The following is a 26,978-nucleotide window of genomic DNA, read 5'->3' as shown; positions in this document are numbered from 1 at the left end:
ACGCCAGCCATTCCGCCTAACATTTCTTAATATTTCCGGATACATTTTAAGATCCTGACTTTTGCCCCTATTTCCTTATGACACGATGGGCATGCTTGCATACTAACGGTATCACCCTCTAAAACGAGAATCGATAGTTTGGTGCTCTCCAAATATTTTGGATTTCTATTTCCATCACCACCTGCATGCCCAGTCACGAGCAAGGGTAGAAAATAGTGGTCTCGCAGATATTGCTTACTGCATCTTCCAGGATCCCTCATCATTATTCTAAGCTCAATATTGCAGGCCAATAGTAATGAATTGTCGAATCTGTAGTTGAAACATTTGGAGATTCCAAAACTCTTTGCCCACACACAGAGAGGTGACTCCTTCTATACAGCATAGGGGTATGTTCCTTTTCATATGAGCACTTTCCCACTCAAAGCAAAATGGAGCAATCTCAACATGGCAGAATCTCGGCATGGTGGACTTACAGCATCCTGTAATTTTATAATCAGTTTGCATACAAAGATTTGAAGCATCTGTACATATGCTCACAACCAGTGAGAGTGAACAATGGAGGGATCATAAACATCAAATCCAGATATCAAAGCCTCTTCCATGAGGAGCTGTGGTGGGGGACCAGTGGGCAGAATTGCAATACTGCAGGCCAGTGGTGGGATTCAGCCAGTTCGCACCACTTCGGCAAAACCGGTAGTTAATTTTTTGTTGCCCAGGCCCAGAATGGACTTCTGGAAGCGGCATCCACGCAGAGAACCGGTTGTTCACATATTTGAATCTCACCACTGCTGCAGGCCAATTCTGCTGACTGCCGTCTGCCAGCAGTTCGGCAGTTCAGTTCTTACCAACTCAAGGTTGACTCAGCCTTTAATCTTTCTGAGGTCGGTAAAATGAGCGCACAGATTGTTGGGGGCAATAGGCTGACTCTGTAAACTGCCTAGAGAGGGCTGTAAAGCACAGTGAAGGGGTATATAAGTCTAAGTGCTATTGCTATAAATCTAGGGGATGAAAGAGCTATGGCGTACTCTTAACTTTACAAACCTGTCCTTCTCATCTTGGTATTTCAGACGGACCGAATATAATTCCCATTAAAAAGGTAAAGGTTCCCCCGCACATGTGTGCTAGTCGTTTCCGACTCTAGGGGCCGGTGCTCATCTCTGTTTCAAAGCCGAAGAGCCAGCGCTTGTCCGAGGACGACTCCGTGGTCATGTGGCCTGCATGACTAGACGCCAAAGGCGCACGGAACGCTGTTACCTTCCCACCGTAGTGGTCCCTATTTTCCTACTTGCATTTTTACGTGCTTTCGAACTGCTAGGTTGGCAGAAGCTGGGACGAATAACAGGCGCTCACTCTGTTACGCGGCACTCGGGATTCGACCCGCCCAACTGCCGACCTTCTGATCGAAAATCTCAGCGTCCTAACCCACTGAGCCACCGCGTCCCTCACATATCCCCATTAGAAGGCAGTAAAAGAGAGTGAACGTGAGAGTTAGTGATTAAAAATGATAATGTCTCATCTGGATACTCTGATATCCAGAAACCAGGAACCATTGCCAATAGACTTTCAAACTTCCATCTGGAAGCTACTGTACCTCTGTGTTGCTTTCTGTGTCTCCTAGGACTATGTGGATGGCCTGAAAGGGCTGTGCTATGATGGCATGGAGGGATTGCTTTTTCTCCTCCTCTTCTCCTTCCTCTCTGCCCTTTCCTTCACCACAGCAGTCTGTAGTCTGCCTCGGGCTTGGAAGAGGTTCCAGAACAGGTGAGTGCGAAGATCCCGTGTGTGAGAATTGTGAGCCTCAGCTGCATGCAGGCAGAATCCTCACCGCTTCCAGATTAGGCAAAAGGAAATATATCCTGCCCAAATACACTGAAAGGCAGTGGCTGCAGATGTGAATAACCACAGCCCTCAAGATCTGTATAGATGCCCAAGCCTTGAAAGTAGCTTAAGGGCTTCCCCAAAACCAGTCACCAAACTGTAGCTTTTAATATAACCAGAGGAAGGAAATATGAAAAGACAGGTAGTCCTCGACTTACGATCACAACTGAGCCCAAAATTTATGTTGCTAAGTGAGACATTTGTTGAGTGAATTTTGGCCCATTTTACGACCTTTCTTGTTTTTGAGTGAATCATTGCAGCTGTTTGTCACATGGCTGTTCAGGGAATCTGGCTTCCCCCATTGACTTTGCTTATCAGAAGGTCGCAAAAGGGGATCACCTGACCCCGGGACTCTGCAATCGTCATAAATACGAGTCAGATGCCAAGCACCTGAATTCTGATCACGTGACCACGGGGGTGCTGCAAACAGTTGTATGTGTGAAAAATGGTCATAAATCACATTTTTCCAGGGCCGTTGTAACTTTGAATGGTCACTAAATGAACTCTTGTAAGTTGTGGGCTACCTGTAGGTGGTGAAACCATACTAGTTGTATTTAACCAAAGTTAAAGCACTTAAATGTGAATCGTTATTTAATTTTAAATGGTAAGTTAATAAAATCTTGGTTTTTCTCCAAACCCTGCCTATTTTTGGGGGGGGGGGCGGGGCATGCATCTTCAGTAGGCCACTCACAGGCCAAAAATGTTGCCGGTCTCTGGTGTTAGACTATACAAAGCACAGCGATCCAATTCAGAGCAAGACTTTTAACGTCCGTTAGCATAGATTAGCCCACTTCTCATCCCTAAACCAAAGGTGTGTTGAGAATTGTGGGATTCGGAAGTCCAAACGAAACCAGTGTGTGTCTTGATTTGACGAGGCGAATGTAGAATTTGTGAACTAGATCAGAAGCTTGGACCAGGTTGTCATGTCTTCCTGATCTGAATTTATACACTAAAGCAGGGGTTGGGAACCATGGCCCTTTTACGACTTGTGGACTTCAACTCCCAGAATTCCTGAGGCAGCCATGCTGGATTTGGCGCAAACTCTGGTTTCCTGGATAGATGCCCGATGACCGTAGTCGTCTTCATAGTCATTAGGCTAGGCAGCTCTTTCCTTGTTGCTCACTCCTTTACTCCTTTTTTCCCCTCTTTTTTTTTTTCCTGAATTCCTGTGTAGGGACTCGGACTATGACGACATGGAGGATGACGACCCTTTCACGCCCCAGGCACGTAGACCGCCAACAGTGCGCGCAGGGGGGGCTGGGCCCAGCCTGCCCAGCTCCTTTAGCCACTGTTCAAGCTGGGGCAGCCGGGGCAGCCTGCGCCTTTCAGCCCCCCCCATTTCCAACGCCCCCATCTCACAGTACATGTGAGTAACCCCCAACCCCCCACCTCCCAACCCCCTCCCCACGCGCTTGGGCTCAATACCCCTGCAAGGCGGGAGGGGCTTGGAATGGCCCCCCGTGGCCCAGACCCGAGTGCGTGCGGGGGAGGGGGAAGGGAGGACACTCCCCCCCCCAAATCACAAACTGACTGTTCCGTCTACCTCTTTAAGTTCCTTTCCTCTCCCTCCTCCCCGCCTCCTTCCCTGGCATTTTCCTCATCCCGTTCATTCTCCTTCCCCAGGGCTGCTTTACCCCACAGGTCCTTTTTCAGGAGGCAACTGGACTTTCTTGGTTTTTTTTTCTTTGAAGACGTTTCGCTTCTCCTCATCCAAGAAGCTTCTTCAGCTCTGACTGGATGGTGGGGAATGGAAGGATTTATACTCCTTGCAGAGAGCTGGTCCTTTGCATTTGTTTAGAGAATCTTTTGAGGCCACTTGGAGGTTTACCTCTATCCTCAGGGTCACCGGAGTGGTGCCAATGGGTGTGGAGCCTTCTTGGATGCAGGATGTTTTCTGCCCTGTGTCCCTTTGTTGTTAAAGACAGGCGCAAGGGATGTGTCTGTCTTGTCTGCATCTCAAAGGTAAAGGTTCTCCCGCTAGTCGTTTCCAACTCTAGGGGCTGGTGCTCATCTCCGTTTCAAAGCCGAAGAGCCAGCGTTTTGTCTCAGGACATCTCCGTGGTCATGTGGCCGGCATGACTAGACCGTAGTGGTCCCTATTTTTCTACTTGCATTTTTACGTGCTTTCGAACTGCTAGGTTGGCAGAAGCTGGGACGAGTAACAGGCGCTCACTCTGTTACGCGGCACTCGGGATTCGACCCGCCAAACTGCCGGTCTTCTGATCGACAAGCTCAGCGTCCCAACCCACTGAGCCACCACGTCCCTCCTCTGCATCTCAAAGTGAAGTGCAAATGGTTCCCGTTGTCTGGAATGTTTTCTGGAAATTCGTTCATACTCCCGCACCTCAACAACTGTCTAAAAGGATGCAAATGACCGTTGTCTGCAAGGAATATAAATCCTTCCATTCCCCACCATCTGGTCCAGAGCTGAAGAAGCTTCTTGGATGGGGAGAAGCGAAACGTCTTCAGAGAAAAAAAAAAGAAACTCCAGTTGCCTCCTGAAAAAGCACCTTTGGGACATCCATGACCTGGATGACTGGGAATCTCCAGAGATAGTGCTGCTTTAGCTGTCTGAAATTTCTGGGGTGGGTGGGTGGGAAAGACCATCTTAGCTGGGTTCCCTAATCAAGGAGAAGGGCAAATGCGATGGCCAACGTTGTTTAGCAACTTTGAAGTTACAAGAATGGAGAATAATAGGTGATTTGGGTTGCCTAGGGAAAGCTTACAGGTAGTCCTCGATTTACGACCACAGTTGAGTCCAATTTTTTTTTGGCTAAGCGAGACAGTTGTTAAGTGAATTTTGCCCCGTTTTGCAACTTTTCTTGCCACTGTTGTTAAGTGAATCACTTACAGTTGTTAAGTTAGTAACCCGGCTGTTAAGCGAATCCGGCTTCCCCCATTGACTTTGCTTGTCAGAAGGTTGCAAAAGGGGATCACATGACCCCGGGACGCTGCAACCATCATAAATATGAATCAGTTGCCAAGCCTCTGAATTTTGATTATGTGACCGCGGGGATGCTGCAATAGCTGTAACTTCGAACAGTCACTAAATGAACTATTGTTAAGTCGAGGATGTACCTGTATTTTCCAGAGTCTAGAAGATCACTGGAGTAGGAGAAGGAATGTTTATTTTATATACAGCATTATACTATCACCCACTGCTTCCTTCAGAAACCTCTAAACAGCATACTTAATTCTTCCTACCAGTGCTTTTTTTGTAAAAGAAAAAGGTGCCAGAACTCACACATGTCATACAACCTGCCTTGCCTACCCTACAAGGTTCCATCCAAAAAAGGTGCCGGAACTCCGTTCTGAGCGTTCTATGACAAAAAAAGCCCTGCTTCCTACTCTTACTTTCATAGAGTATAAGGATTTTAAGGGGCCTTGAGGTCATGTAGTCTGACTCTCTGAGCAGTGCAGGTATCTATTGTACCCTCCAGCATCTGTTTAAAGAGATAAGACCAGCTAAGATGTAAGACAAAATAAACCTTTATTGTCTTTTTTTTTTTACTGTGAGCACACTGGCACACATTAAAAATGAAATTCTGTTGCCCGCTCTCAAAAAAAAAAAAGAATATATAAACACTTCCAACAGAGGTTTTATTGTCTGCAGATGCAGTCTGCTCCACTTTGCTTCTATTCATTAAATGCCATTTTAGATTTCTTTTACTGCCACCCAGGAGTGATCCCGCTAAAGCAGTTACCCATAGAGATGGAATCATTAATTCCTTTGTTTTCTTCATTGGTCTATTATTATTTTTTTATGTCTTCCACTTTGCTTCCATAATGCTAAACCAGCCATTTGCATCACGTTCCATTCCTGGCCCAAGCACCCCTTCCCCAAGACAACTCATTTATCAAAATGCTCTTCTGGAAATACTACTCTAAGCCCCTTCACTATCTCCAGCATCTTCCCAGTGACTGATCCTTTCCTCACTCCGTTTTCTACACTGATTTCCCCACTAAGCAAAACTGATTGCTACTGTTTTATTCTTCTCTCCTCAATCCTGAACCTTTTCACTGTTTTTCATGCCCCCTACTGGAGTGCAATTTGGATCAAATGCATATTCAGAGAAATTACACACACACACACACACACACACACACACACACACACACACACATATATATATATATATATATATATATATATATATATATATATATATATATATATATATATATATATATATGACTAGACGCCAAAGGCGCACGGAACGCTGTTACCTTCCCACCGTAGTGGTCCCTATTTTTCTACTTGCATTTTTACGTGCTTTCAAACTGCTAGGTTGGCAGAAGCTGGGACGAGTAACAGGCGCTCACTCTGTTACGCGGCACTTGGGATTCGACCCGCCAAACTGCCGACCTTCTGATCGACAAGCTCAGCGTCCTAACCCACTGAGCCACCGTGTCCCTATATATATATATATATATATATATATATATATATATATATATATATATATGTATATGTATATGTTTCGACGAGGTCCCACTCGTCATCTTCAGGCTGGTGTCTTCGGTTTCGTGCTTGTGCTCGAAACAAGCACAAAACCGAAGACACCAGCCTGAAGATGACGAGTGGGACCTCGTCAAAACGTCACCAAGACACCGTCAATCCTACACGGGAAAAGACCCGAATACGCCAAGACCTACATAAAAAAGAGGGATTATACAAAAAATGCTCTCCATTTGGAGTTCTCATGTCATACTATATCAAGACTATAGTGAAATGGGACATATATCTACTCCTCCAAATAAAGAGGACCAAGAAGGTCATGATGAACCCAGGATCTACTACTGTATAATCCAGGCTATGGTTTATTGTCAGGAGATCTAAATAAACCAAGAGCCTTCATTTCAATGGTCACATAGACCAGCGGTCCCCAACCTTTCCAGATTGACAGAAGCAGGGGAGGGGGTGGACAGGGGATGGTTGTGCACGCACCGCTTTCACAAATGCATCTTCACGCATGTGCTCACCCACCAGTTCTGCAGACCGGTTCTGAATGGGCTACAGCCTGGCACTGAGCTGCGGACCAGGAGTTGGGGACCCCTGACATAGACATTTCTGTAGAGGCCCTCCAGAAAGTTGCCCAGGTCCAACAAAGTAGAGTTTGCTAGTATTTCTGAAGTAACAGACTGACTTTCCAGAGCTTGGATAGCTTGGCTTGGGGAGGGAGGGATTCATTATCAGCAACTTTCTTGGTGTCCCTTGCAGGAGTCAAAGCGCTTCGTACAGTGGCAGTCCTCAATTTGAGAGCATCCCCCTCATTGACCGTCATTCCCCACCCCCTTCGGTAAGTCAGAAGTATGGACTCCTGCATATGTGGTGACCAAAGGCAGCACACCAGCTGTAGGCTATGACAGCGTAGAGATAACAACAAGTGGCTTTGGTTTTGTGATCCCAGCTGAGTTGTGGGGGGTTGAAAATCTGGTGCATATACGTCGGATGTGTCGGATTGTCAAAATGAGAATATTCACCTAAACCAGGGGTAGGCAACCTTGGCTCTTTTACGACTCATGGACTTCAACTCCCAGAATTCCTGAGCCAGCATGGCTCAGTTTGGAAACCTTTCCCTTTTCCCTCAGCATGGCTGGCTCAGGAATTCTGGGAGTTGAAGTCCACGAGTCATAAAAGAGCCAAGGTTGCCTACCCGTGACCTAAAATGTCCCAAAGTTGCGTCGTTTTTTTTTTCTTTGAAGACATTTCACATCTCCTCCAAGAAGCTGCTTCAGAACTGAAGAACTTTCAGAAACTGAAGAAGTTCTTGCATGAGAAGTGAAACGTTTTCAAAGAAACCCCCCACACACACACACCAAAGTCCAGTTGCTTTTTGGTAAAGCACCTTTGGGACTACCATGAGCTGGATGACTGAGAATCTCCGTAGACAAGCACCTAAACTTAACGACGGACTTAGGTAGCAAAATAACTTTTTTTATTCCTTTGGTCAAAATGGGTTGAATCTGCTCTTTAATGTGGGGGAAGGTGGTGGCTCTGAGGGGTTTTGCGGATGCTGCTCACCCCAGAGGCAGAAGGGAAGAGTCTTCACGATTTCTTGCATGGTTTGTAAATTTAGCAACAGGTGTATTCAGCCTGAGACACCATACATCTATTTAACTCTTTATTATTTTGGGGGTAACTCAGGGCCATCAAAAAGGTCGGAAGCTACACCCAGTCCCCGAGCTACCTAATTATTTAACTCAGCGGTCCCCAACCTTTCCAGCTTGGTGGCCTGAGGTGGGGGGGGGGAATGTGAGTGGCCAGCGCACAGCTCCATTTGTGTGAGCTTCGTGTGCACCAGCAGAGGGTGCTTGCTGTCACGTGCGAAGTGGAGGGCGCTTGTGCTCATGCACAAAGCTCCGCTCACATGAGCGGAGAGCACTCACATGGAAAGCTCCATTCGCCCTCTACTCGTGCGAGTGGAAGTTTGCGTGCGAGGTCGAGCGTCCTCCGCTCGTGCGTGCTGGCCCATTTCTCCCACGGCCTGGTTTCAAACAGACCACGGCCCGGTAGTGGGTTGGGGACCCCTGATTTAACTGAACACCCACCCACCCCTACAAATATAACCACTAGAATTCTCAGCCAGTATGTGGGTTGGAGATTTAAAAATTGTAGCGTCCCACCCCCTGCAACACATCTGGAAAGTGACAGGTTGAAAAGGTAACTAAGAACAGCTGCTGTTCTAATATTGCTTGGTTATGAATTCCTTGCTCCTCTCTTTTTATCATTCCATAGTATTCTCCCAGCATGCGAGCGTCTTATGTTGGTGCTAGCGAAGAAGTGGTCCTCCCCTGCCAGACCGGATTACAGTCCTAGATGCAGCCCAGAAGACCCCCAACCCAGATGCACACCACCCCCAACTAACAGAGAGAGACTCCCCAACCCAATCGTTTACTAGAATACAACTTAAGCGAGCCTTTTTCGCCAGGTGCCCCCCCTGCTCCTTCACTTGAATCTCTTCATTAGCCTCCCTTCTCTAAGAAAGGAAAGGAAAAGAGTGGGGCGGGGGAGAGAAAGAGAATACTTTTTAGGCCAGGAGACAATTCAATGGCAGGGGCGAGCAGTGTGAACACATTAAGAAATGTAAATAAAGAGAGACATGGTTGAGAGACAGAAGTGCAAGCCATGTGAAAGGGTGAACGAAAGAAGATCACTGGAAGCTGAACTCATTTTGAAATAGAAATGGAAGCTGGCATACAAAAAGTGTGCACAAACACCAACGAATGGATATATATATATATATACTGCAAGAGTGCAGACATGATAGATAGACTGAAAGAGTGTGTGGACAATGGAGACAAAACAGCAAGAGCCATCCAGCTAGAGATGGATGCTCTGGCGCTGGGTGTGCTGGAAAAGTGGAGGACACCACTGGGTCCCACCAAGAGAGAATAGGGGAATCCATTAGGGGCCCAGAGCTACCCTTGCTTCCCTATCAGCCTCCTTGCTCCTAATTAGAACCCCCAACACTAACACGCATTTGGAACTTGCCCAGTTTAAAATAAAAGGGAAACTTTATTTTACATGGTGTCCGTTTCTGCTTTTGCACACAACTATGTGAGAAAATATGCAGTTATGGGGTATGTTTATATATTGCTACGATTCCCCTTTTTTGGGGGGGGGGCATTTTACTGGGAGGAATAAGCAAAGAGCATGGAGTATATGCCTAGAGCAGGGGTAGGCAACCTTGGCTCTTTTATGACTCGTGGACTTCAATTCCCAGAATTCCTGCCAGCTCAGGAATTCTGGGAGTTGAAGTCCACGAGTCATAAAAGAGCCAAGGTTGCCTACCTGGCATAGAACATACATACATATTTACCAGTACACACACACACACACACACACACACACACACACACACACACACCTATATATGAGCCATGGTGGCACAGTGGTTAGAATGCAGTATTGCAGGCTAATTCTTCCCACTGCCAGGGGCTTCGATCCTCACCAGCTTAGGGTTGACTCAGCCTTCCATTCTTCCGAGGTCGATAAAATAAGGACCCAGATTGTTGGGGGAAATAGGGCTGACTCTGTAAACCGCTTAGAGAGGCTGTAACACACCATGAAGCAGTTGCACCCAATTTTATAACTTTAGCTATGGTTGTTAAGCAAATCACTGCAATTCTTCAGTGAATCATGCAGTTATTAAGCAAATGTGGCTTTCAGCATTGACTTTGCAAATGGCAATCAGAAGACCTCAGGATGCTGCAAACCATTGTTAAATACGTGCCAGTTGCCAAATTTGGATCATGCGACCACAGGGAGACTGCGAAGGTCGTAAGCGTGAGGACCAGCTGTAAGTCACTTTTCTCAGTGTCTAACTTCTAATGGTTGCTAAACGGATGGTTGCAAGTCAAAGATTACCTGTATTTGCAACAAGGTCGCCCAGGGCTTGAAGGTGTCATCCTAGCTGCCCAATTAAAACAAGGAGGCCACCTGTTGTATATTGGGCAGCAGCAACGTAGAAAGATGCTGGGGGCAGATGCATTATCTTAATGAAATAGGCAAAGGTATCACTTCATCACGTGCAGAAGGTAATGGTACATCACTCAATATATTTCATTAAAAACAACCCTGCCTGGATAGACACATGTCAAGTGATATGCTGGGAAAGACGGAAAGAAAGAGAAAAGGGTGACCAGCAGCAAAATTGATGGACTCAAAATTATAGTAGCAATGGGTTTACCATGGGAAGACTTGAAGGAACGCACTGGGGACAACTGTTCAGGAAAAAAAAAAATCTCCAGTCAGAAAGAGCTGACGCTGAGTTGGTGGCATCTATCAATCAAATAATAGCAAAACTGGGTAATTCAAGCAATGTCAAAAACTAGATCATTAATCATTGAGAACTGCAAAATAATACAGTTTTGCATTAACATTCTGTCAACACTGAACATTCTCAATTTGTATGAAGTTCCAGAGAAAGTATATGCCGTTGCTTCCTAATTCTGTAGAGTTCTGAGCACACAAACTCTTCTTCTGAGTAGCCTCTTATTTCCACTTCTGTCTGCGTTCACTGCTCAAGGTCACTGATAGAATTTATTTATTTATTTATTTATTTATTTATTTATTTATTTATTTATTTATTTATTTTTATATACCGCCCTTCTCCCGAGGGACTCGGGGCGATGTACAGAGCAAGGTAGGTATACAGTTAAACAATAGTAAAAAACAATAGTAAAAACAAATGAAACCCCAAGAGCTATCAGGCCAGGCCGGACTGCTGGAACAGGTAAGTTTTTAAGTCGCGCCGGAAGGAGCGAAGGTCGGGGGCCATCCGGATTTCGGTAGGCAAGCAGTTCCAGAGGGTTGGCCTACCCACTGAGAATGCCCTCCCCCTGGGGGCCACCAGCCGGCATTCTTTGAGCGGTGGCACCCTGAGGAGGCCCTCTCTGTGGGAGCGCACAGGACGGAGGGGTGTTGACGTTGACAGAAGGTGCTCCCGTAGGTAATCCGGACCCATGCCATGTAGGGCTTTGTATGTCATTGTTAGCACCTTGAATTTCACTCGGAAGGCAACCGGAAGCCAGTGCAGCTCACGGAGGAGAGGTGTGATATGGGAGGCCCCCAAAAGTGTTCGTGCAGCTGCACTCTGCACCAGCTGAAGCTTCCGAGTGGCATCAAAACACAGTGTATTGTACAGCGAAAACACACATAGCTCAGATTGTTGAAATTGTGCACTCCCAAGTCACAGTAAAGATACTATTTCCTCTCTTGATTAAGCTCTTCATAGCATTGGTATACCATATCTACAAGTTGTTGAGCATCTTGTGCCAGCTACTCTTTCTGTCCTCTTCCAGTGACTGGTATGGGCTAAATATAATATGGAGATGTGCTTTTTCTAACCATCGCACTTGCTGTGATACAGGTGGTCCTCGAATTACAACCACAATTGAGCCCCAAATTTCCAGATATGAAAGACAGCTTGTTGTGTGAGTTTTGCCCCATTTTATGATCTTCCTTGCCACGGTTGTTAAGTGAATTACTACAGTTAAGTTGGTAACAAGATTGTTAAGTGAATCTGGGTTCCCCATTGACTTCGCTTGTCAGGTTACAAATGGTGATCACATGACCCCAAGACGCTGCAACGGTCATAAATATGAACCAGTTGCTAAGCATCTGAATTGATCACATGACCATGGGGGTACTGTAATGGTCACTAAATATGACAACCTGTCACGTCACTTTTTCCAGTTCCATTGTAACTGAAAACTGTCACTAAACAAATGATTGTAAATCGAGGACAGAATGTGTGAAGCCTTGTGTCATCTCAGCCCCTGAATTTGGAAAACTGGGTTCTGTATTTAGCCCTTCTGTTCACGTGCATAGTCCTCTCAAATTCCATTTCCACTTAACTTTAAAATGTCTGGACAATGTTGGTTTATCCAGTCACAAATGAGTTTCTTTCTTCTTCTGATTTCATTTAGAGTTATGTTATGCAACATAAGAAGCATAAAGGAGGCTTCTTCCAGCTCGGAAGGGCTTCTGGCAAAGCCCCCCCCCCACTGGCTCCTCTTCAGTCATAGCAATCTCCCAAGTTTATCTGATTACACGACAATGCTTCCTGCCAGCGCTGAGCAGTGGGTTAAAAGTCAGAGTTCCCCAAACTTTCCGGCTTTGCAGACTGGCTGGGGGAGTTAAGAGGACGATTCTGTTCCGAGTGGTGAGCAGCGTGCCTGCCTGTCTGCCGCTCGCACAAGTGGGGATGCCCACTACTTCTGTGGCTGGGTTTTAAACGGCTCAAGGCCAGGAAATGGGCTGCAGCCCAGGTATTGAGGACCCTGGGTTAAGTCACCTATTCTTACATTGCTGTTGAACAGTGTGTCCCACCCAACTGGGACTCCATTTGCATGTTCAGAGTAAAGAAAGGGGCGCTCGCAGAGGGCTTCCTCGTTCACATAATGACTACCACAGGGGTTGAGAAAACTAGAAAGCAACCTGTTAATGCTGTTCTCTGTCACTCTCATCAGTGCCCCCCTCCTCAAGACAATTCATTGTTACCCCCTCTACCGACTTTTCCTTTTGTCTGGCACAGGAAGCACTGCAGAAACAAAAAAAAAAAATACCGTCGTATTAATGGAAAAATAAGCCCAACAACGCGAATTTTCTTTTGCCCAGCTACTAAAGTTATTTGGCTGGTAAAAGAGAAGGGATGGGGAGAGAAAGTTTCCTTCTTTATTTCATGCGTGTTTTGTCTTTCTTCCGGATCTTCCAAGGCAGGGGACCTTGAGTCTCCTTTCCCCCGTTTGTATCCTCACAAAAAAATGCGTAAGGTAGGTTAGGATACAAGAAAACGAACGATCCAAAGACACTGAGATGAATGAATGTTACAACCTGCGTCTCCCATGTACTGGGCTAACATCCAGTGTGGATCCCATCAGACCAGGGATAGGCAACCTGGGCTCTTTTATGACTCGTGGACTTCAACTCCCAGAATTCCTGAGCCAGCCATACTGAGGGGAAAGGGAGAGGTTTCCATGCTGAGCCATGCTGGCTCAGGAATTCTGGGAGTTGAAGTCCATGAGTCATAAAAGAGCTGAGGTTGCCTACCCCTGGCCTAAGCCGCTTTATGACTCATGGACTTCAACTCCCAGAATTCCTGAGCCAGCCATACTGAGGGGAAAGGGAGAGGTTACCATGCTGAGCCATGCTGGCTCAGGAATTCTGGGAGTTGAAGTCCATGAGTCATAAAAGAGCTGAGGTTGCCTACCCCTGGCCTAGGCCGCTTTATGACTCATGGACTTCAACTCCCAGAATTCCTGAGCCAGCCATGCTGAGGGGGAAAGGGAGAGGTTTCCAAACTGAGCCATGCTGGCTCAGGAATTCTGGGAGTTGAAGTTCACGAGTCATAAAGGAGCCCAGGTTGCCTACCGCTGCATCAGACTGAAGTTAAATGATACCAGCGGGGTCATGGGAGTTGTAGTTCCACGCTTCTGAAGAGGAAAGCTACCATCCCACCCTCCCAGAGTCCAGAACGAACCACGTGAGGGAGCTCCGCCGAACGTCGCCTGGGCGGCGTGACGTCACCAGCCAGGTCGACGTCTTCCTCCGTCGCCGCCCTCGCGCCCACCGCTTCCGGCGGGCAACCGGAAGGAAGGAAGGAATCTGGCAGCCGAGACTGGGAGAGGAAGGGAAGAGTCAGCGGGCGCCATTTTGGGAAGCGCTAGAGCTCTTCTCCTCCTCCGCACTCGAGCCGACGAAAGCTGCGGCCTGCTTCGGACTGTGGCGCCCAAGGAAGTGGCTTTCTTTTGCCACGGGCGAAGAGGCGGTCGGGGGGGGGGGCTTGAGCGGGTGGCTCGCCGCACCTCCCGTTAGGCTGAGGGCAGGAGGAGGAAAGCGGTCAGGAGTGGGCGGGCGAGGGCAGCGAGACCGCCCGGAGTAAAGGCCGCAGGGCGGGGGGGGAGGGAAGCCGAGGCCAGCTCGCGCAGGGGGTGCCTGTGGTAGGTAGGCAGCGAGCGAGCATATTTTTGGTGGGAGTCTTTTTTGTCTTTTCGGGGTGCCCGAGAGGGGTTTAGCAGGGAAGGGTGGGCCGGGGTCTGCTGCCAAGGAAGAGAGTTGCGGGTGAAGCTTTTTGGGCCCGAGGGTGGGGGAAGTCTTAGCCTTTCATTACTTCAGAAAGAGAAGAGTGTGTTACATGACAGAAGGGGCCTCACGTGCGATGTCATTACAAACGGGGGCGCGAAGAATATAAAGCCCCAGAGGTGGGGGGGGGGGGAAGAGAGAAAAAAAACCGGTGGGGCTGATAGGACTGCACAGCATCTCGTTTGGTTGGAATAAGCTTGAAAAGGGGTCTTACTAGTAGGTGTGAAATCTTAAAAAAAAAAAAAGTTCTCGAGGCTCTCGAGCCCTTGCTTTGCCCCCAAGATGAACAGGGGCATCGGGAAGCGTGCTCAAGAGGTGTAAAGCCACGATTTTGAGATGTGCCTGTTCCCTGGTTAACCGTCCTTGGTTTGGCCTCTACTTGTGGAAGAAGCAACGGAAGAAAAAGACCCGTTTGTCCAGGCTGTGTATTTGCAGCCATTCGATACCTTCCTTACCTGTTTGCCTGTTCTACGAATTAGATTATGGCTGCCAATATAGGAGGAGACCAGCATTCTTCGGAATGGTGATTGCAAACCTTTTATTTTAATTTCAGCTCGTGGGGCGGGGAGGAGGAGAATTTTAAGGTTTGGGTAGGCTTAAGCAAATTTGAAATACGTGTCTACTACGGTAGCAAAGCCTTCTTACTTGGCATTGTTTATGCCAAGTGATGTGATAACTATTTTTTAAGTAGGTGTTTTGTTTTTGAAAGCCAATTAACCTGTTGATGGACCAGTTCCCATCTGCTGTAATGGTTGCCTGTACAGGAACATCTTTTGAAGTACACATTATTCATTGGTGAATTGAAAGGTACTAGGTGTTGGATTTTTCGTCTGTTATCTCTAAGGTGAGGAGTCTAACCTTCAACTGATAATATCACAGTCAAAGTTAAAACTGAAGAAGAGGGAAGAAAAGCCAACTACAATCCCTTTGTACTTATGGGAGGGCAAGGCTACTGAATTATGACATGTTGACCTTTTTGATAGGAATTCCTATGAAATTCCCAAGGGAGGGAGGTTTCAGGTAAAAGGAATAATTATTGCAGTATCTTTAGAGTGCTTCATATGCAAATTTTGTTATGCTAATCAGGAATGATGTTTGGGTTTTTTGTGTTTCAATTTAGTGTTTTTTTTAAAAAAAGTTAGCTTTCAGAATTGTTTATATATTTTTAAGTAGTGTATTTTTTTCAAAATTTTCAGATGTGCTCATTTCTGTAATCAATTTGGATTTGCTTTTTTTTCTTATTTTATCTAACCTTATATTTTAGTTATTGCTAACCTGTGGGACTGATGCAACTTTTCTAGGTCATCTCCATTAGAGTTAACTGCCTTTTGCATGTGAAAAGATAAAGAACTTCTGCTGAATAATGTAAACATATTCCCTGAAGATTTGGCTTTGGTTTCTGCTATCAAAGGCTTTAAAATTAATAACACTTTCTTGGATTTGTCTTGGTCAATGTGTATTTTTAAATTAAAATAATTAAGGTTAGATAAAATATTTTAGGACTTTATAAATTAGATATTGGAAATAAGAGACTGTATAGAGTAGAAAAATCTCGTGTCAGTAAAGGTTTGTAATTACAACAGCTTTCTGAGTGAATGTAGTTTTAGCTAAAGATGCTTATATCTTCAAAGAATGCGATTTCGTGAGAAATATTCTCTGATTCTGAGTTTTTTTGAGTATTTGTATTATTTTATTATTATTCTGAGTATTTGTATTATTGTATTTGTCCAAGCTATTTAGATAATCCATTTGATCTATTGTACAGAAAACTTCTATTTCTTACAGACAGTACTAGCTAAATAGTTGTCACCAATTAGACCAGGGGAGTTTGTATTTTAACAGGAAAAAAGAGTGAAGTGTACTATTTAAAAAACAATATTTTGTAACAAAAAAAGCCAAAACACTTTCTTAGACTTGATTCAAGTTGAAATTGACATTCTGCTTATGACATCATAATGCTGATGATGTCACAGGCTTATAGGTCTTAGTAGTTGACCATCAAGATAACATGGTAGAAGGATAGGTTAGGTAACACTTTCCAATTAAATATAACTATTTTAGCCATCATATGTGGGTGAGTATTGGTTTTGACTCATTCATTACTTGATAAAAATATATTCCTGGGCAAATAATGTTAAATTTTGTTCCCATTTTGTCTTAGTAAAATTTGCATGAATATTGACAATTTTATTTTTGACTATTTTGTCATACATAGGCAGCTTTAATTTGTTCTTATTTTTATTGTAAGCTGTCCTGAGAATTTGATTGTAAGGCAGCTAAGCATAAACAGTCCCTTAAAGTTACTCCTATCACCAGAACATAATAAGAGGGAAGGCTCTCAAACTTATAAAAAAAAGAAAGGTAAAAATTGGAAAAACTTTCTCAGAGTCTTAATATTAAATGGGAAACTAATTTTTTGTGGCATTGCTCGCATACATGAATAAAAATTCTAATTCTTAAAAAATCCAGTATCTTATGGCACCTTACAGACTTAACACAACATATATTTTGAAAGGGGAAGAATTGTGAAACTTAAGAAAAAAAGTATCTCTAGTTATTAGTTAAGCAAAACTCCTTATGCTCGCCAGTTGGAGTGACTAAACAAATTTTGCTAGTAGGAGATGCCAAATTTCTCAGTACATAATACTAAACAGCACAGAAGGCACTTCTATTCTTGTTGGCAGGAAAAGCAGGTTGCTCATTTAAGATGAGATACAGTTCCCAGAATTCTGTATTGGTGGAATATGCAACTGGTTGTGTTCTAGTAACAGTCTAAAATTACTGTCTCATTAAAAATTTTAATTATCCTGACATATCTGAGAAATATGTATTATAAAAAGCTAGGAAACAAGAATGTACAGTAATGTCATTTTTCACAAAGTTTTAAATCACAAGTGGGCAGGATCTGGCCCTCCAGTGCTACTCAAGTGTCATCATCTGCTAGTCAGCAAGGTGAATAATAAGGGGAGTTTCAGTCTAACATCCTGGAGCCAGATGTTGCCTGCCCCTACTCTCAAAAGAGTGATGACAGTTTGGGGCAAAAACAGTTTATACAGGTAGTCTTTGACTTAGAGACACAATTGAGCCTAAAATGTCTGTTGCTAAGCAAAACAGTTATTAAGTGAACATTACCCCATTTTTACGACTTTTCTTGCAACAGTTGTTAAATGAGTCACTGCAGTTGTTGAGGTAGTAATTACAGATATTTAGTGAATCTGCTTTCCCCATTGATTTTGCTTGTCAGAAGGACGCAAAAGGTGATCACATGACCTCGGTACACTGAATCCATCATAAATGCATGCCAGTTGCTAAGGGCCCAAATTTTGGTCACATGATCATAGGGATACTGCAGTGGTCGTAAGTGTGGGAAAACAGTCATAAGTCACTTTTTTCAGTGCTGTAACTTTGAACAGTCACTAAACCAATAGTTGTAAGTCAAGGAATACCTTTAATGTATAGGCTTACTTATGACAACTTTCATTGTGACTATAATTGGTAATTGACTTTGTCAGAAATCTGTTGTTTTATTGTCCATGCCCTTGGAACCAGGCTACTGTATGCCTAGATACTGTTTTTTAGTGAGAAGCAACAGTGAGGGTAATAGTCTATCTTGGGGTTACCAGCGATTCCAACTTCTACAAGTAACTGGTTGTTATTTTGTTTTTTGAATTGAGAAACTTGCTGGTTTCACAATCAATTTGAAGTATGCTATATGGAGAACAAAATAAAGAGATCATAAATGTTAAATGTTTCGGATGCAAATAGATCAGCAGATAATAGCCTACATAGATGTATCAGCTTGTTAATCTTTCAAGGCGGAATTAGGAACTGACATAAAAATGAATTAAAACATAGATTCTGGATTGACAGGTATAATTGAAATTGGCATTGTATTTTGGCTAAGGTACATGAGCAGGGAAAAATAAAATCTCTGGTCATTTTTATTCTTGTAATCATGTGAAGCTAATGAAACAGAAGCTCTTTGTGCATCACTGTCTTTTCTCCCTGGTTTGAGACTATTCTTCAGCAAGTTCTAAAGTCATAGTAGCTCACGTATACTGGTATGTGGATGACTTTTCTGTGGTGACTCAGGAACTGAATAATAGTGCTCAATTAGATTGAACCAGAGTTCAAATTAAACCTACCAGATGTTCTGGCTAGCACTCTTGGGCAGCAGCTTCTGTAAACTGAAGACAAGCACAACTTTGTGATTTCAAGGCTGTAGCAATGATACATGGGAATAAAAATCCCTGCAACTTTCTCTTTTTCATCTACGGTCTCTTCTACTTTATAGGGTTTCACAGTACAACCTGGGTACTGCAAGCACCAGAGAAAACGGGATGGAAGGTCCAATGCATGAGAACCCCGAATGGGAGAAGGCCCGGCAAGCGCTGGCTAATATTAGCAAGGCCAATGCTGCAGCTGCTTCTGGCAACAGTAAAGGTGCCACCAACGGTCAAGCTAACACACAGGTAAGAAGGAGCCAATGATGCTTTAGACGTCCTTGGATTGCTGCTTGTGCCTTAAATTTATAATTGGAAAACATACAATTGTTTTGTTTCAGCCCTGGTCATTTAAGACTGAGACTAACCATTTTGATCAGTGCATGACACGTTTCTACTTTTCACAGTACACAGCACAGCAAGGAGAATCCCTGCAGCAGCAACAGCAGTACTACCAGTGGTATCAACAATACAGCTATCTCTACCCCTACAATTACTATTATCCTATGGTAAGTAATAGCATAAGGTCCCTTTAGAATGTCTTAAACTAGGACGAAGGGGGATTCAGTCTTTTAAAGCAGAGTACAATACTTCAGAATAAATAAGGCGAGATAGAATTTTCCGTATTTGTTGAGCTTTATCTATGCCCTCCAATCCCACACAGTTTTTTACAGAAGGATCCCAAGTGGCCACATTGTGTGATGAAAGCAAATACTGTAGGTCCTTGTTGCTGGTAATCTGCCCGCCAAAACTTAGTTTAGGCTTTGCAGGATGGATACCAAAGAATGAGAACATCAACAAAGACACCAGGCTGATAACAAACCTGTTAGCAAATGTTTATTCAGAAATTGACCTTGCATATATTCACTGTAAGGGACGTGGTGGCTCAGTGGGTTAAGGATGCTGAGCTTGTCGATCAGATGGTTGGCAGTTTGGTGGGTCGAATCCCAAGTGCCGTGTAACAGGCCTGTTACTCATCCCAGCTTGTGCCAACCTAGCAGTTCAAAAGCACGTAAAAATGCAAGTAGAAAAATAGGGACCACTATGGTGGGAAGGTAACAGCGTTCCGTGCGCCTTTGGCATCTAGTCATGCCGGCCACATGACCACGGAGACGTCCTCGGACAAGCGCTGGCTCTTCAGCTTTGAAACGGAGATTAGCACCGGCCCCTAGAGTCGGAAATGACTAGCACGCATGTGCAGGGGAACCTTTACCTTTATATTCACAGTGTCAGGGGGCTCCTCCTGGGTGACATCGGCTGGGTTTATGGAATGAACCTTTTCCTTTCTCCCCCACTTTCTGGAATGTTGGCACACAATGCGGAATTCACATTGAGAGGAATGTGCTAGTTCCTGGTGTTTCCTAGCAAGAATCTTAGGGGGCAAAATCCTGGTGTGTGTGTGACTGATTCAGGCCTTGTCAATTTCAGGCAGCCTTGCAAGAGGGCCAGAGGTTTTTAAGAACTAATCAAGTCCCAGAGCAGAGCTTATTAACCTGTGAAAAAAGCTGCTCATAAGGGCTAGGAAAATGGCTTAACCGCAGGACTCTAAGTATCTATTATATATATATAAGATAAATGTAGAGTTTCATAAAGTTTGTAAAAAGAGAGGCTAGGATTTCAAAATGTTAGAAATCCACTAAGTGGAATCCAGTCAAGAGAAGAACCCAATTAGCTTCTGTTTTTATACAAAAATTATATATTGCCTATTGTGGAAAGCACAGGTGTCAAACTCGATTGCATCACGTGACGTATTGTGACATGTTGCGATGGTGGGTTTTTTTGCCTTTGTGGAGCCCGGGGTGGGCGTGACGCATCCGGCCTGCAGACTGCCGATATGACACCCCGGGTGTAAAGTATCTCTTCACTGATCCATGATTTGCCTTCCCAGCAAAATGTCTACTCTGGGTATGGTTCTCCTGGGCAATATGGCGTCCCAGGCTCTTATTCCTCAACACCCCAACAGCCACCAGTTCCTGGACAGCACCAAGGGAGTATGAGCCAGGTAAGACACATTACTTTATTTAAATATTGTGAGATATATATATATATATATATATATATATATATATATATATATATATATATATATATATATATATATATATATATTTATATATATATATATATATTTATATATATATATATATATATTTATATATATATATATATATAAATTCAAAATTCATCTCAGAAATTCTCAGTACTATCTTAACAATTTAAGTAGTAAGATTGTTTGATTTTTCTGATATTTCCCTAAAGGCTTCTGGCTTTAATGCCCCCCTTGGTGTGTGCAGTTGAGCAGATTTTTTGGTTGTAATGCCACCTTGGTGCAAGCCAGTGGTTCCCAAACTTTTCTACAACCCGCACCCCTAGAACGCTTGTGATATATTCTCACACCCCTTACAGAACTTCAAAATAACAGTGAATTATGCATATACACTATAATTTTGAAAACCCAAGTTTTCGCACCCCTGGTTGGGAACGCATGGTGTAAGCAGTTGTAACAGTACAGAAAAAAATACAAGTTGTCCATCTTTATATCGGCTTACACGAAATAAAGAGGGGGGGGTTGAGCAAAGCCCCAACTCCATTGTAAGCTCTCTGCTTTTAGCTGTTTTTTTAAAAATGGGGCAGGCAGAGATATTAATGGCACGAATCTCCTTTCTCTAGCCTCCCGTTCCAGGCATGGAAGACGGAGGGATGTCGTACTCAAGCCAGCCTCAGCAAATGCAAATCCCTAACCCGCCACAGTCCCCTATGCAACATCCCAACCACCCTTCGCAGCACAGCAACCTGAACATGGGCCCTGGGGGGCAGCAGCAGCAAGGCGGCCCTCCTGGAGGGTTGCACTCTCAGCCAAACCAGCCAAGTGCCTCCTATAACCAGCAACAGCACTCTTACCAGGACACGGCCAAGCCCAAGAAAGGACAGCAGTTGTGGAACCGCATGAAACGTGAGCTTCTGGGAGTAGAGGTGGAGGGGAAGGGAAGGCAAAGCACTTTCAGGGACTCAAGTTACTGGGAAGGGGTGTTGGCAGTCTCTGGAGGAAGTTTTTATTTCCAGCTACTGATGTCTTCTTATCAGCTATGCCATCTTTTCTGGCATAATTTAAAGCTTTTGCTTTAATGAGGTAACTTCTGCTTTGAGGTTTATTAGCGTATAGGGCAGTGATGGCGAAGCTTTTAGAGACGGAGTGCCTAAACTGCAACCCAAAACCCACTTGTGTACCTTTGGGTGCTGGGCGGACGTGGCCCATTGGGTGGGCGTGGCTGCGGTGGTAACGGCAGACTGGGTGGGACTAAAAAGTTCAATCAATCCCAACTTTGCGAGATCTTTTTTTTCCTGTGAGAAGTTGAAATTGATTGATTGATTGAAATTTATTTTTTTGCACATGGCGGCAGAGGACTAAAGCGAAAAGGTTTTATAAAACCTGGGGCGACGGCATGCATGCCCACAGAGAGGTTCGCCACCACGGGTGTAGGGAGATGGAAAAGAGAAAAGAAAACGTCTCTGAAATGTGTAGCCTCCTGTGTCATACTCAAAAATGGTTTTCATTCATTTGTTGGATCGAACCTATAGAAAGAGTTGCCAAAGACATTTGTAACAAATTTAGCTCTGCCGGCAGATCCAACTTTTAAAGAGCTACTGATCATTCAGGAAGGCATGTTAAACCACCTTTGATTAACTTCCAAGTTTCTGTTGTGGATTAAAGAGGAATTGTTGGCACTGTGCACACAGCCCCCCCTCATCTCTGTTGGACAGTGGTGCAGAAGCTTCCACTTTACTGAACTTGGAAATCTTATTTGGGCTTTGGGAAACACCATCGTGGTTGCAGCTTCCCTGCTGCTGACATTTTGGTCCCCTGAGGACACAGTGGATAGACTGCAAACCACAGGTAGCCTTAGCGTATCTCCAAGAATGTGTTGTCAAATTCAAGCAGCAAAATGGCCAGATTCTAGAATCATGATTTTGTTGTTGTTAGTTCAGCATTAAGAATGGGAATGGAAGGAAGCTGGTGAATAAATTAATAGAGGAGGATAGAATGGAATAGGAGTTTGGTATTTATGGGTCCCTGTGGGCAAATGGAAAACCTTTCATTCACGTTAGGAGCTCTGTGGATTCAGTCCATTGTGTTGGAATCGAACTAAATTTTTGCCGTTGTCTCAAGAGTTGTAGCAAGAGCTATCTATAGCTTAAATCAGGGGTGTCAAACTGCCGGCCCACGGGCCGGGCGCGTCATCCAGAAGCCGTGCCCACCCCATTGCCAGCAATGGAAAAACCGTCCCGATACATTGCGCAACATCATGTGACGTCGCGAGTTTGACATGTCGCTCAAATGGAAACTGTAGCTTATATCCTCCCATAATGTTTATGAAAATGCGTAAAATGCTCTTGGTACTGCAATAAGGGCATTTGTGAATGCATAAGGCTGTTTCCTCACATCTGCGGTCTCAAATTTTGGAAGTATCAAAATCCATTAAAATAATCCTTGGCACATCTGCTTCTCTTGAAGGGAAGATTTTATATGTAGATTTAGAGAAAGAGAGAGAAAGAAAGAGAGGCCACTAAATCTGCAAAGTATTTTTTTAAAAAATATGCATGCACAAACACACCTGTGAATCCTCTTTTTATAAACAGAAGCACCTGGGTCTGGTGGTCTCAAATTCAACCTTCCAAAGCGTCCCTTTGTAGTAACAAGTCAGAACTTCAGCTCTTTGGAGCAGCAGCAGCAGCAGCAACATCCAAACTTTGGCTCCCAGCAGAATTCAGAGAAACGTCACAATCACAGGTTTGCAAGTTTCGTCTCTTCTCAGTTTGTTTATCGATACGCAGCCCAAATCACCAGGATAACTCTAGGCCCCCGTTTACCTCGTGGGATTTAAGCGCTGCTAAAATCAGGATAGAGGAGACAAAACTGATGCTAATTTGGCGTGTGAACAAAACGCGCGGAATGTCCTCAAAACTTTCCTCCACTTTCTTTCTTGGAATAGAGAATTTACCACGCTTAGTAAAGTGAAAAGAGATTCAAACGAGAGTTTGGGGGAAGCCCCGAAACACTTTGTGCTTTTCCTTTGGTTTGTCATGGTACGTTCCAGTAACCCCTCCTTGAGATACTGGCTGGCTGGCTGATTTTGTGGCATATTTTAGGTGAGGAACAGAAACATACTTTAGATGAAGAGGTGGTGCTTCCAACATGAGGAATATGCTGTGGAAGTTATGCGTTCTTGTTTTTAGGGAACAGTGCCTTTTTCCAGTGTTCTGTGGAGTGTAAGGGAGTGTGTTAAAACTGCCATCCTTCACTCCAGCTTTGCTTAGCTAGATGTCAGCCTGCCGTGAACAATTGGGGGGTGGGTGGGGAGAGAGGGGGGGAAAGTGAAACTAAGCACCATGCTGTTCTGAGACATCAGCTCATCACCCCAAAGCCACAAGCTGGAAAATGGAGTGTAATGGCTTGAGTTTTAGCCTGCCTTTGCGGGTACAGTTACCAAAACAACTTCTTTGAATGTAGCTGGTCAGTTGGGAGATAACGGAGGAATGCAAATGGGAAAGTTAACAGGGAAACTTTTGAGCTCAAAACCTCAGTTCTGGCTTTGCTTTACTGTAACCGCTTGGGCTTCTTAGTAAAAGAATTTTCACTAGAAATCGAGTCAAGAGTCTGTCTTGACTGTCCAAGACCAAGCTGGGGCAGGACTGACAAGGTGATCCATCAGGGAAATCTCTACTTATGACAGTGATGGTGAAGCTTTTAGAGACCGAGTGCCCAAACTACAACCCAAAACCCATTTGTGTATCTTTGGGTGCTGGGTGGACGTGTCCCATTGGGTGGGCATGGCTGCGGTGGTAACGGCAGACTGGGTGGGACTAAAAAGTTCAGTCAATCCCAACTTTGCAAGATCTTTTTTTCCCGTGAGAAGTTGAAATTGATTGATTGATTGATTGATTGAAGCTTTTTTTTTTTGCTCATGGCGGCAGAGGCCTAAAGCAAAAAGGTTTTATAAAACCCAGATGAAGGCCTAGGACTGGGGCAACGGCACGCATGCCCACAGAGAGGGCTCTGCGTGCCACCTGTGGCACGCATGCCATAGGTTCGCCACTACGGACTTATGACCATACTGGAGTCGGGAATTTCCATCGTAAGTCATGATGGTTGTAAGTTAGAAACATCCACGTGACTGACACAGTTTTACTATCTTTTATGTGATGGTTGTAAAGTGAACATAGCGGTCATAAAGCAAGTCAATTCATTCCTATGGATGGTTTTTTGCTGGAAAAGCCAGCAGGTGACATGTAAATCGTGGTCATGTGACTTTGAACCCTGCAACCCTCCAGAAAAGTGAGCCGGTTGCCAAACACTGAAAATATGGTGATGTGGCCACAGTGGGACGCTGCTTTCGGAATTCCAGACTCAGGTTGTTGCTTTGGAGCATCTGTTTCAATTTTGAACAGTCACTAAGCAACTAATTAAGTGAGGGAGTACAAGTATGGAATAAAATCATGTGTGTTTCTGTGAGGATGTTTGCAGATTGTAAAAGAGCATGCCTCACGTCCAGGGGAATGCTGTGATAATGTGGCAGTAGCCTATTGGAGAATGTCTCTCCTTAGATAGGTTATGATGCACTGGACAGGAAACAATAATGTCAAGAGGACAGAAGCAGGTAAATCAGATCTTAGTGCTGCTAGGTCTTTTAGGCCCACACATTTGGATGCACGGCTATGGTGTTCATTGGATAATGAATACAGATAGTCCTTGGCTTACAGCCGTTTGTGTAGTGACCGTTCAAACAGCAGCACTGAAAAAAGTGACTTATGACCGTTGCAGCATCCCCACAGTCATGTGATCAAAATTCAGCCACTTGGCAACTGGCTCATATTTATGACGGTTGCAGCATCCTGGTGTCATGGGATCACCTTTTGCAATCTTCTGACAAGCAAAGTCAATGGGGAAGCCAGATTCACTTTACAACTGTGTCACTAGCTTAACAACTGCAGGGATTCACTTAACAACTGTGTCAAGGCAGGTCATAAAATTGAGCAAAACTCCCTTAACAACTGTCTTAGCAACAGAAATTTTGGACTCAGTTGTGGCTGTAGGTCAGGGACTACCTGTATCGCCCTTGTAAGGCCCTAGGAGGGTTATTCAGATTGTTGGTTGAATCTCAACTACTCTGCTCATGAATTGCCAGGTGACAATATGACCCGGGAACAGTTGGGCCAATGAGACAGCCTGCGAATTTTTAAATATGGAGCACACTGTGTTAAAAAACGAGGTGGAATGGAACAGGTTGCCTAATGAGATAATTAAGCTTCCAGTCGTCGACGTTTTGCAAAATGTTTAGCTTCCTTTCAAATAATCTAACCATTTTTGAAGTGTGCGTTTCCGTATTAGTGGAGTCTTCCTATTTTAATATTTTCTTTTTCCGTACAGTTCTTCAACGGGTAAGCCTGAAGATTGGCCCCAGGACATGAAGGAGTACGTCCAGCGTTGCTTCACCGCTTGTGAGTCGGAGGAGGACAAAGACCGCACAGAGAAGCTCCTTAAGGAGGTCCTACAGGCCAGGCTGCAGGATGGCACTGCCTACACCATTGACTGGAGCAGGGAACCATTACCAGGGTGAGTAACTTTGGGAGAAGACGTGAAGTGCATAAATGACCCAGTTAATCTTAGTGAGTTGTATTTATTTCCCTCCTGATAGTATTATTTTAAGATAAGGAGAGGCAAAGGTAGAAGTAATCAACTGGAGAGTGATGAACATTGTCACTGACTGGAGGTTTGAATACAGGTAGTCCTCAAATTACGACCATAATTGAGCTCAGAATCATGGTCATAAGTCATGCCAGTCAATAAGTGGGTCAAGATGTGACCATGTCTATTTTGTTATTTCAGCAGTCATTAAGCAAATCCATTGCCCACAGTGGGCATTTTTGCCAGAAACAGTCATTGGTTTTCAGCAAAACAAAAACAAAAAACAGCGTAATGACCTGTGGTCACATGACTGTGGGACACTGCAAATGATTATAAATGGGCCGATTGCTGGATGACAAAAAATGTGATCGTGTGACACGCAAGAGCGCCCTGACTGTCAGAACTTCGAACGTGGGTCATCAGTAGCCCTTGGGGAGGTCTGTCATGATTTCAAACATTCCCTAAGTGACCAGCTGTAAGTCGATGACTGCTTGTAACTTTTTTACCTCTGTCTAGGGAACTAAGAAGGGGAGAATGCTTGGAAGACCAAGATTTCTGTTCCTTTTTTTTCCCAGGATGCATTTTCCTTAAGGCTAGTAGACTT

At 44.4% G+C, this 26,978-nt stretch overlaps 2 protein-coding genes across 4 annotated transcripts in view; both read left to right on the top strand.

Moving 5' to 3' along the window:
- Nucleotides 1-9,120, top strand: part of TTYH1 (tweety family member 1) — a gene marked incomplete at its 5' end in the record, with an annotated part of 93,955 nt that extends 84,835 nt beyond the window's left edge. The window contains 4 exons of the mRNA XM_083378828.1: nt 1,619-1,761; nt 3,053-3,101; nt 7,100-7,178; nt 8,618-9,120. Coding sequence (XP_083234954.1) covers nt 1,619-1,761; nt 3,053-3,101; nt 7,100-7,138 — 231 coding nt within the window. The 3' untranslated portion in view covers nt 7,139-7,178; nt 8,618-9,120. The remainder of the gene's footprint in view (nt 1-1,618; nt 1,762-3,052; nt 3,102-7,099; nt 7,179-8,617) is intronic.
- A 4,895-nt stretch (nt 9,121-14,015) lies between these two features.
- Nucleotides 14,016-26,978, top strand: part of LENG8 (leukocyte receptor cluster member 8) — a 29,756-nt gene continuing 16,793 nt past the window's right edge. For all 3 annotated transcript variants that reach the window (XR_014494139.1, XM_083376789.1, XM_083376788.1), the window contains exons 1-7: nt 14,016-14,990; nt 18,762-18,939; nt 19,098-19,199; nt 20,579-20,692; nt 21,361-21,643; nt 23,329-23,479; nt 26,117-26,302. Coding sequence is in view for 2 of the 3 variants with exons in the window: in XM_083376789.1 (XP_083232915.1) it covers nt 14,950-14,990; nt 18,762-18,939; nt 19,098-19,199; nt 20,579-20,692; nt 21,361-21,643; nt 23,329-23,479; nt 26,117-26,302 (1,055 nt within the window). In the remaining variant the exon portion in view is untranslated. The remainder of the gene's footprint in view (nt 14,991-18,761; nt 18,940-19,097; nt 19,200-20,578; nt 20,693-21,360; nt 21,644-23,328; nt 23,480-26,116; nt 26,303-26,978) is intronic.

The sequence above is a fragment of the Vipera ursinii genome, assembly GCF_947247035.1.
Source record: "Vipera ursinii genome assembly, chromosome: Z".
Classification (NCBI taxonomy): Eukaryota; Metazoa; Chordata; class Lepidosauria; order Squamata; family Viperidae; genus Vipera; species Vipera ursinii.
The sequence above is the reverse complement of the archived record's forward strand: the minus strand, read 5'-3'. Positions and strand labels throughout refer to the sequence as shown.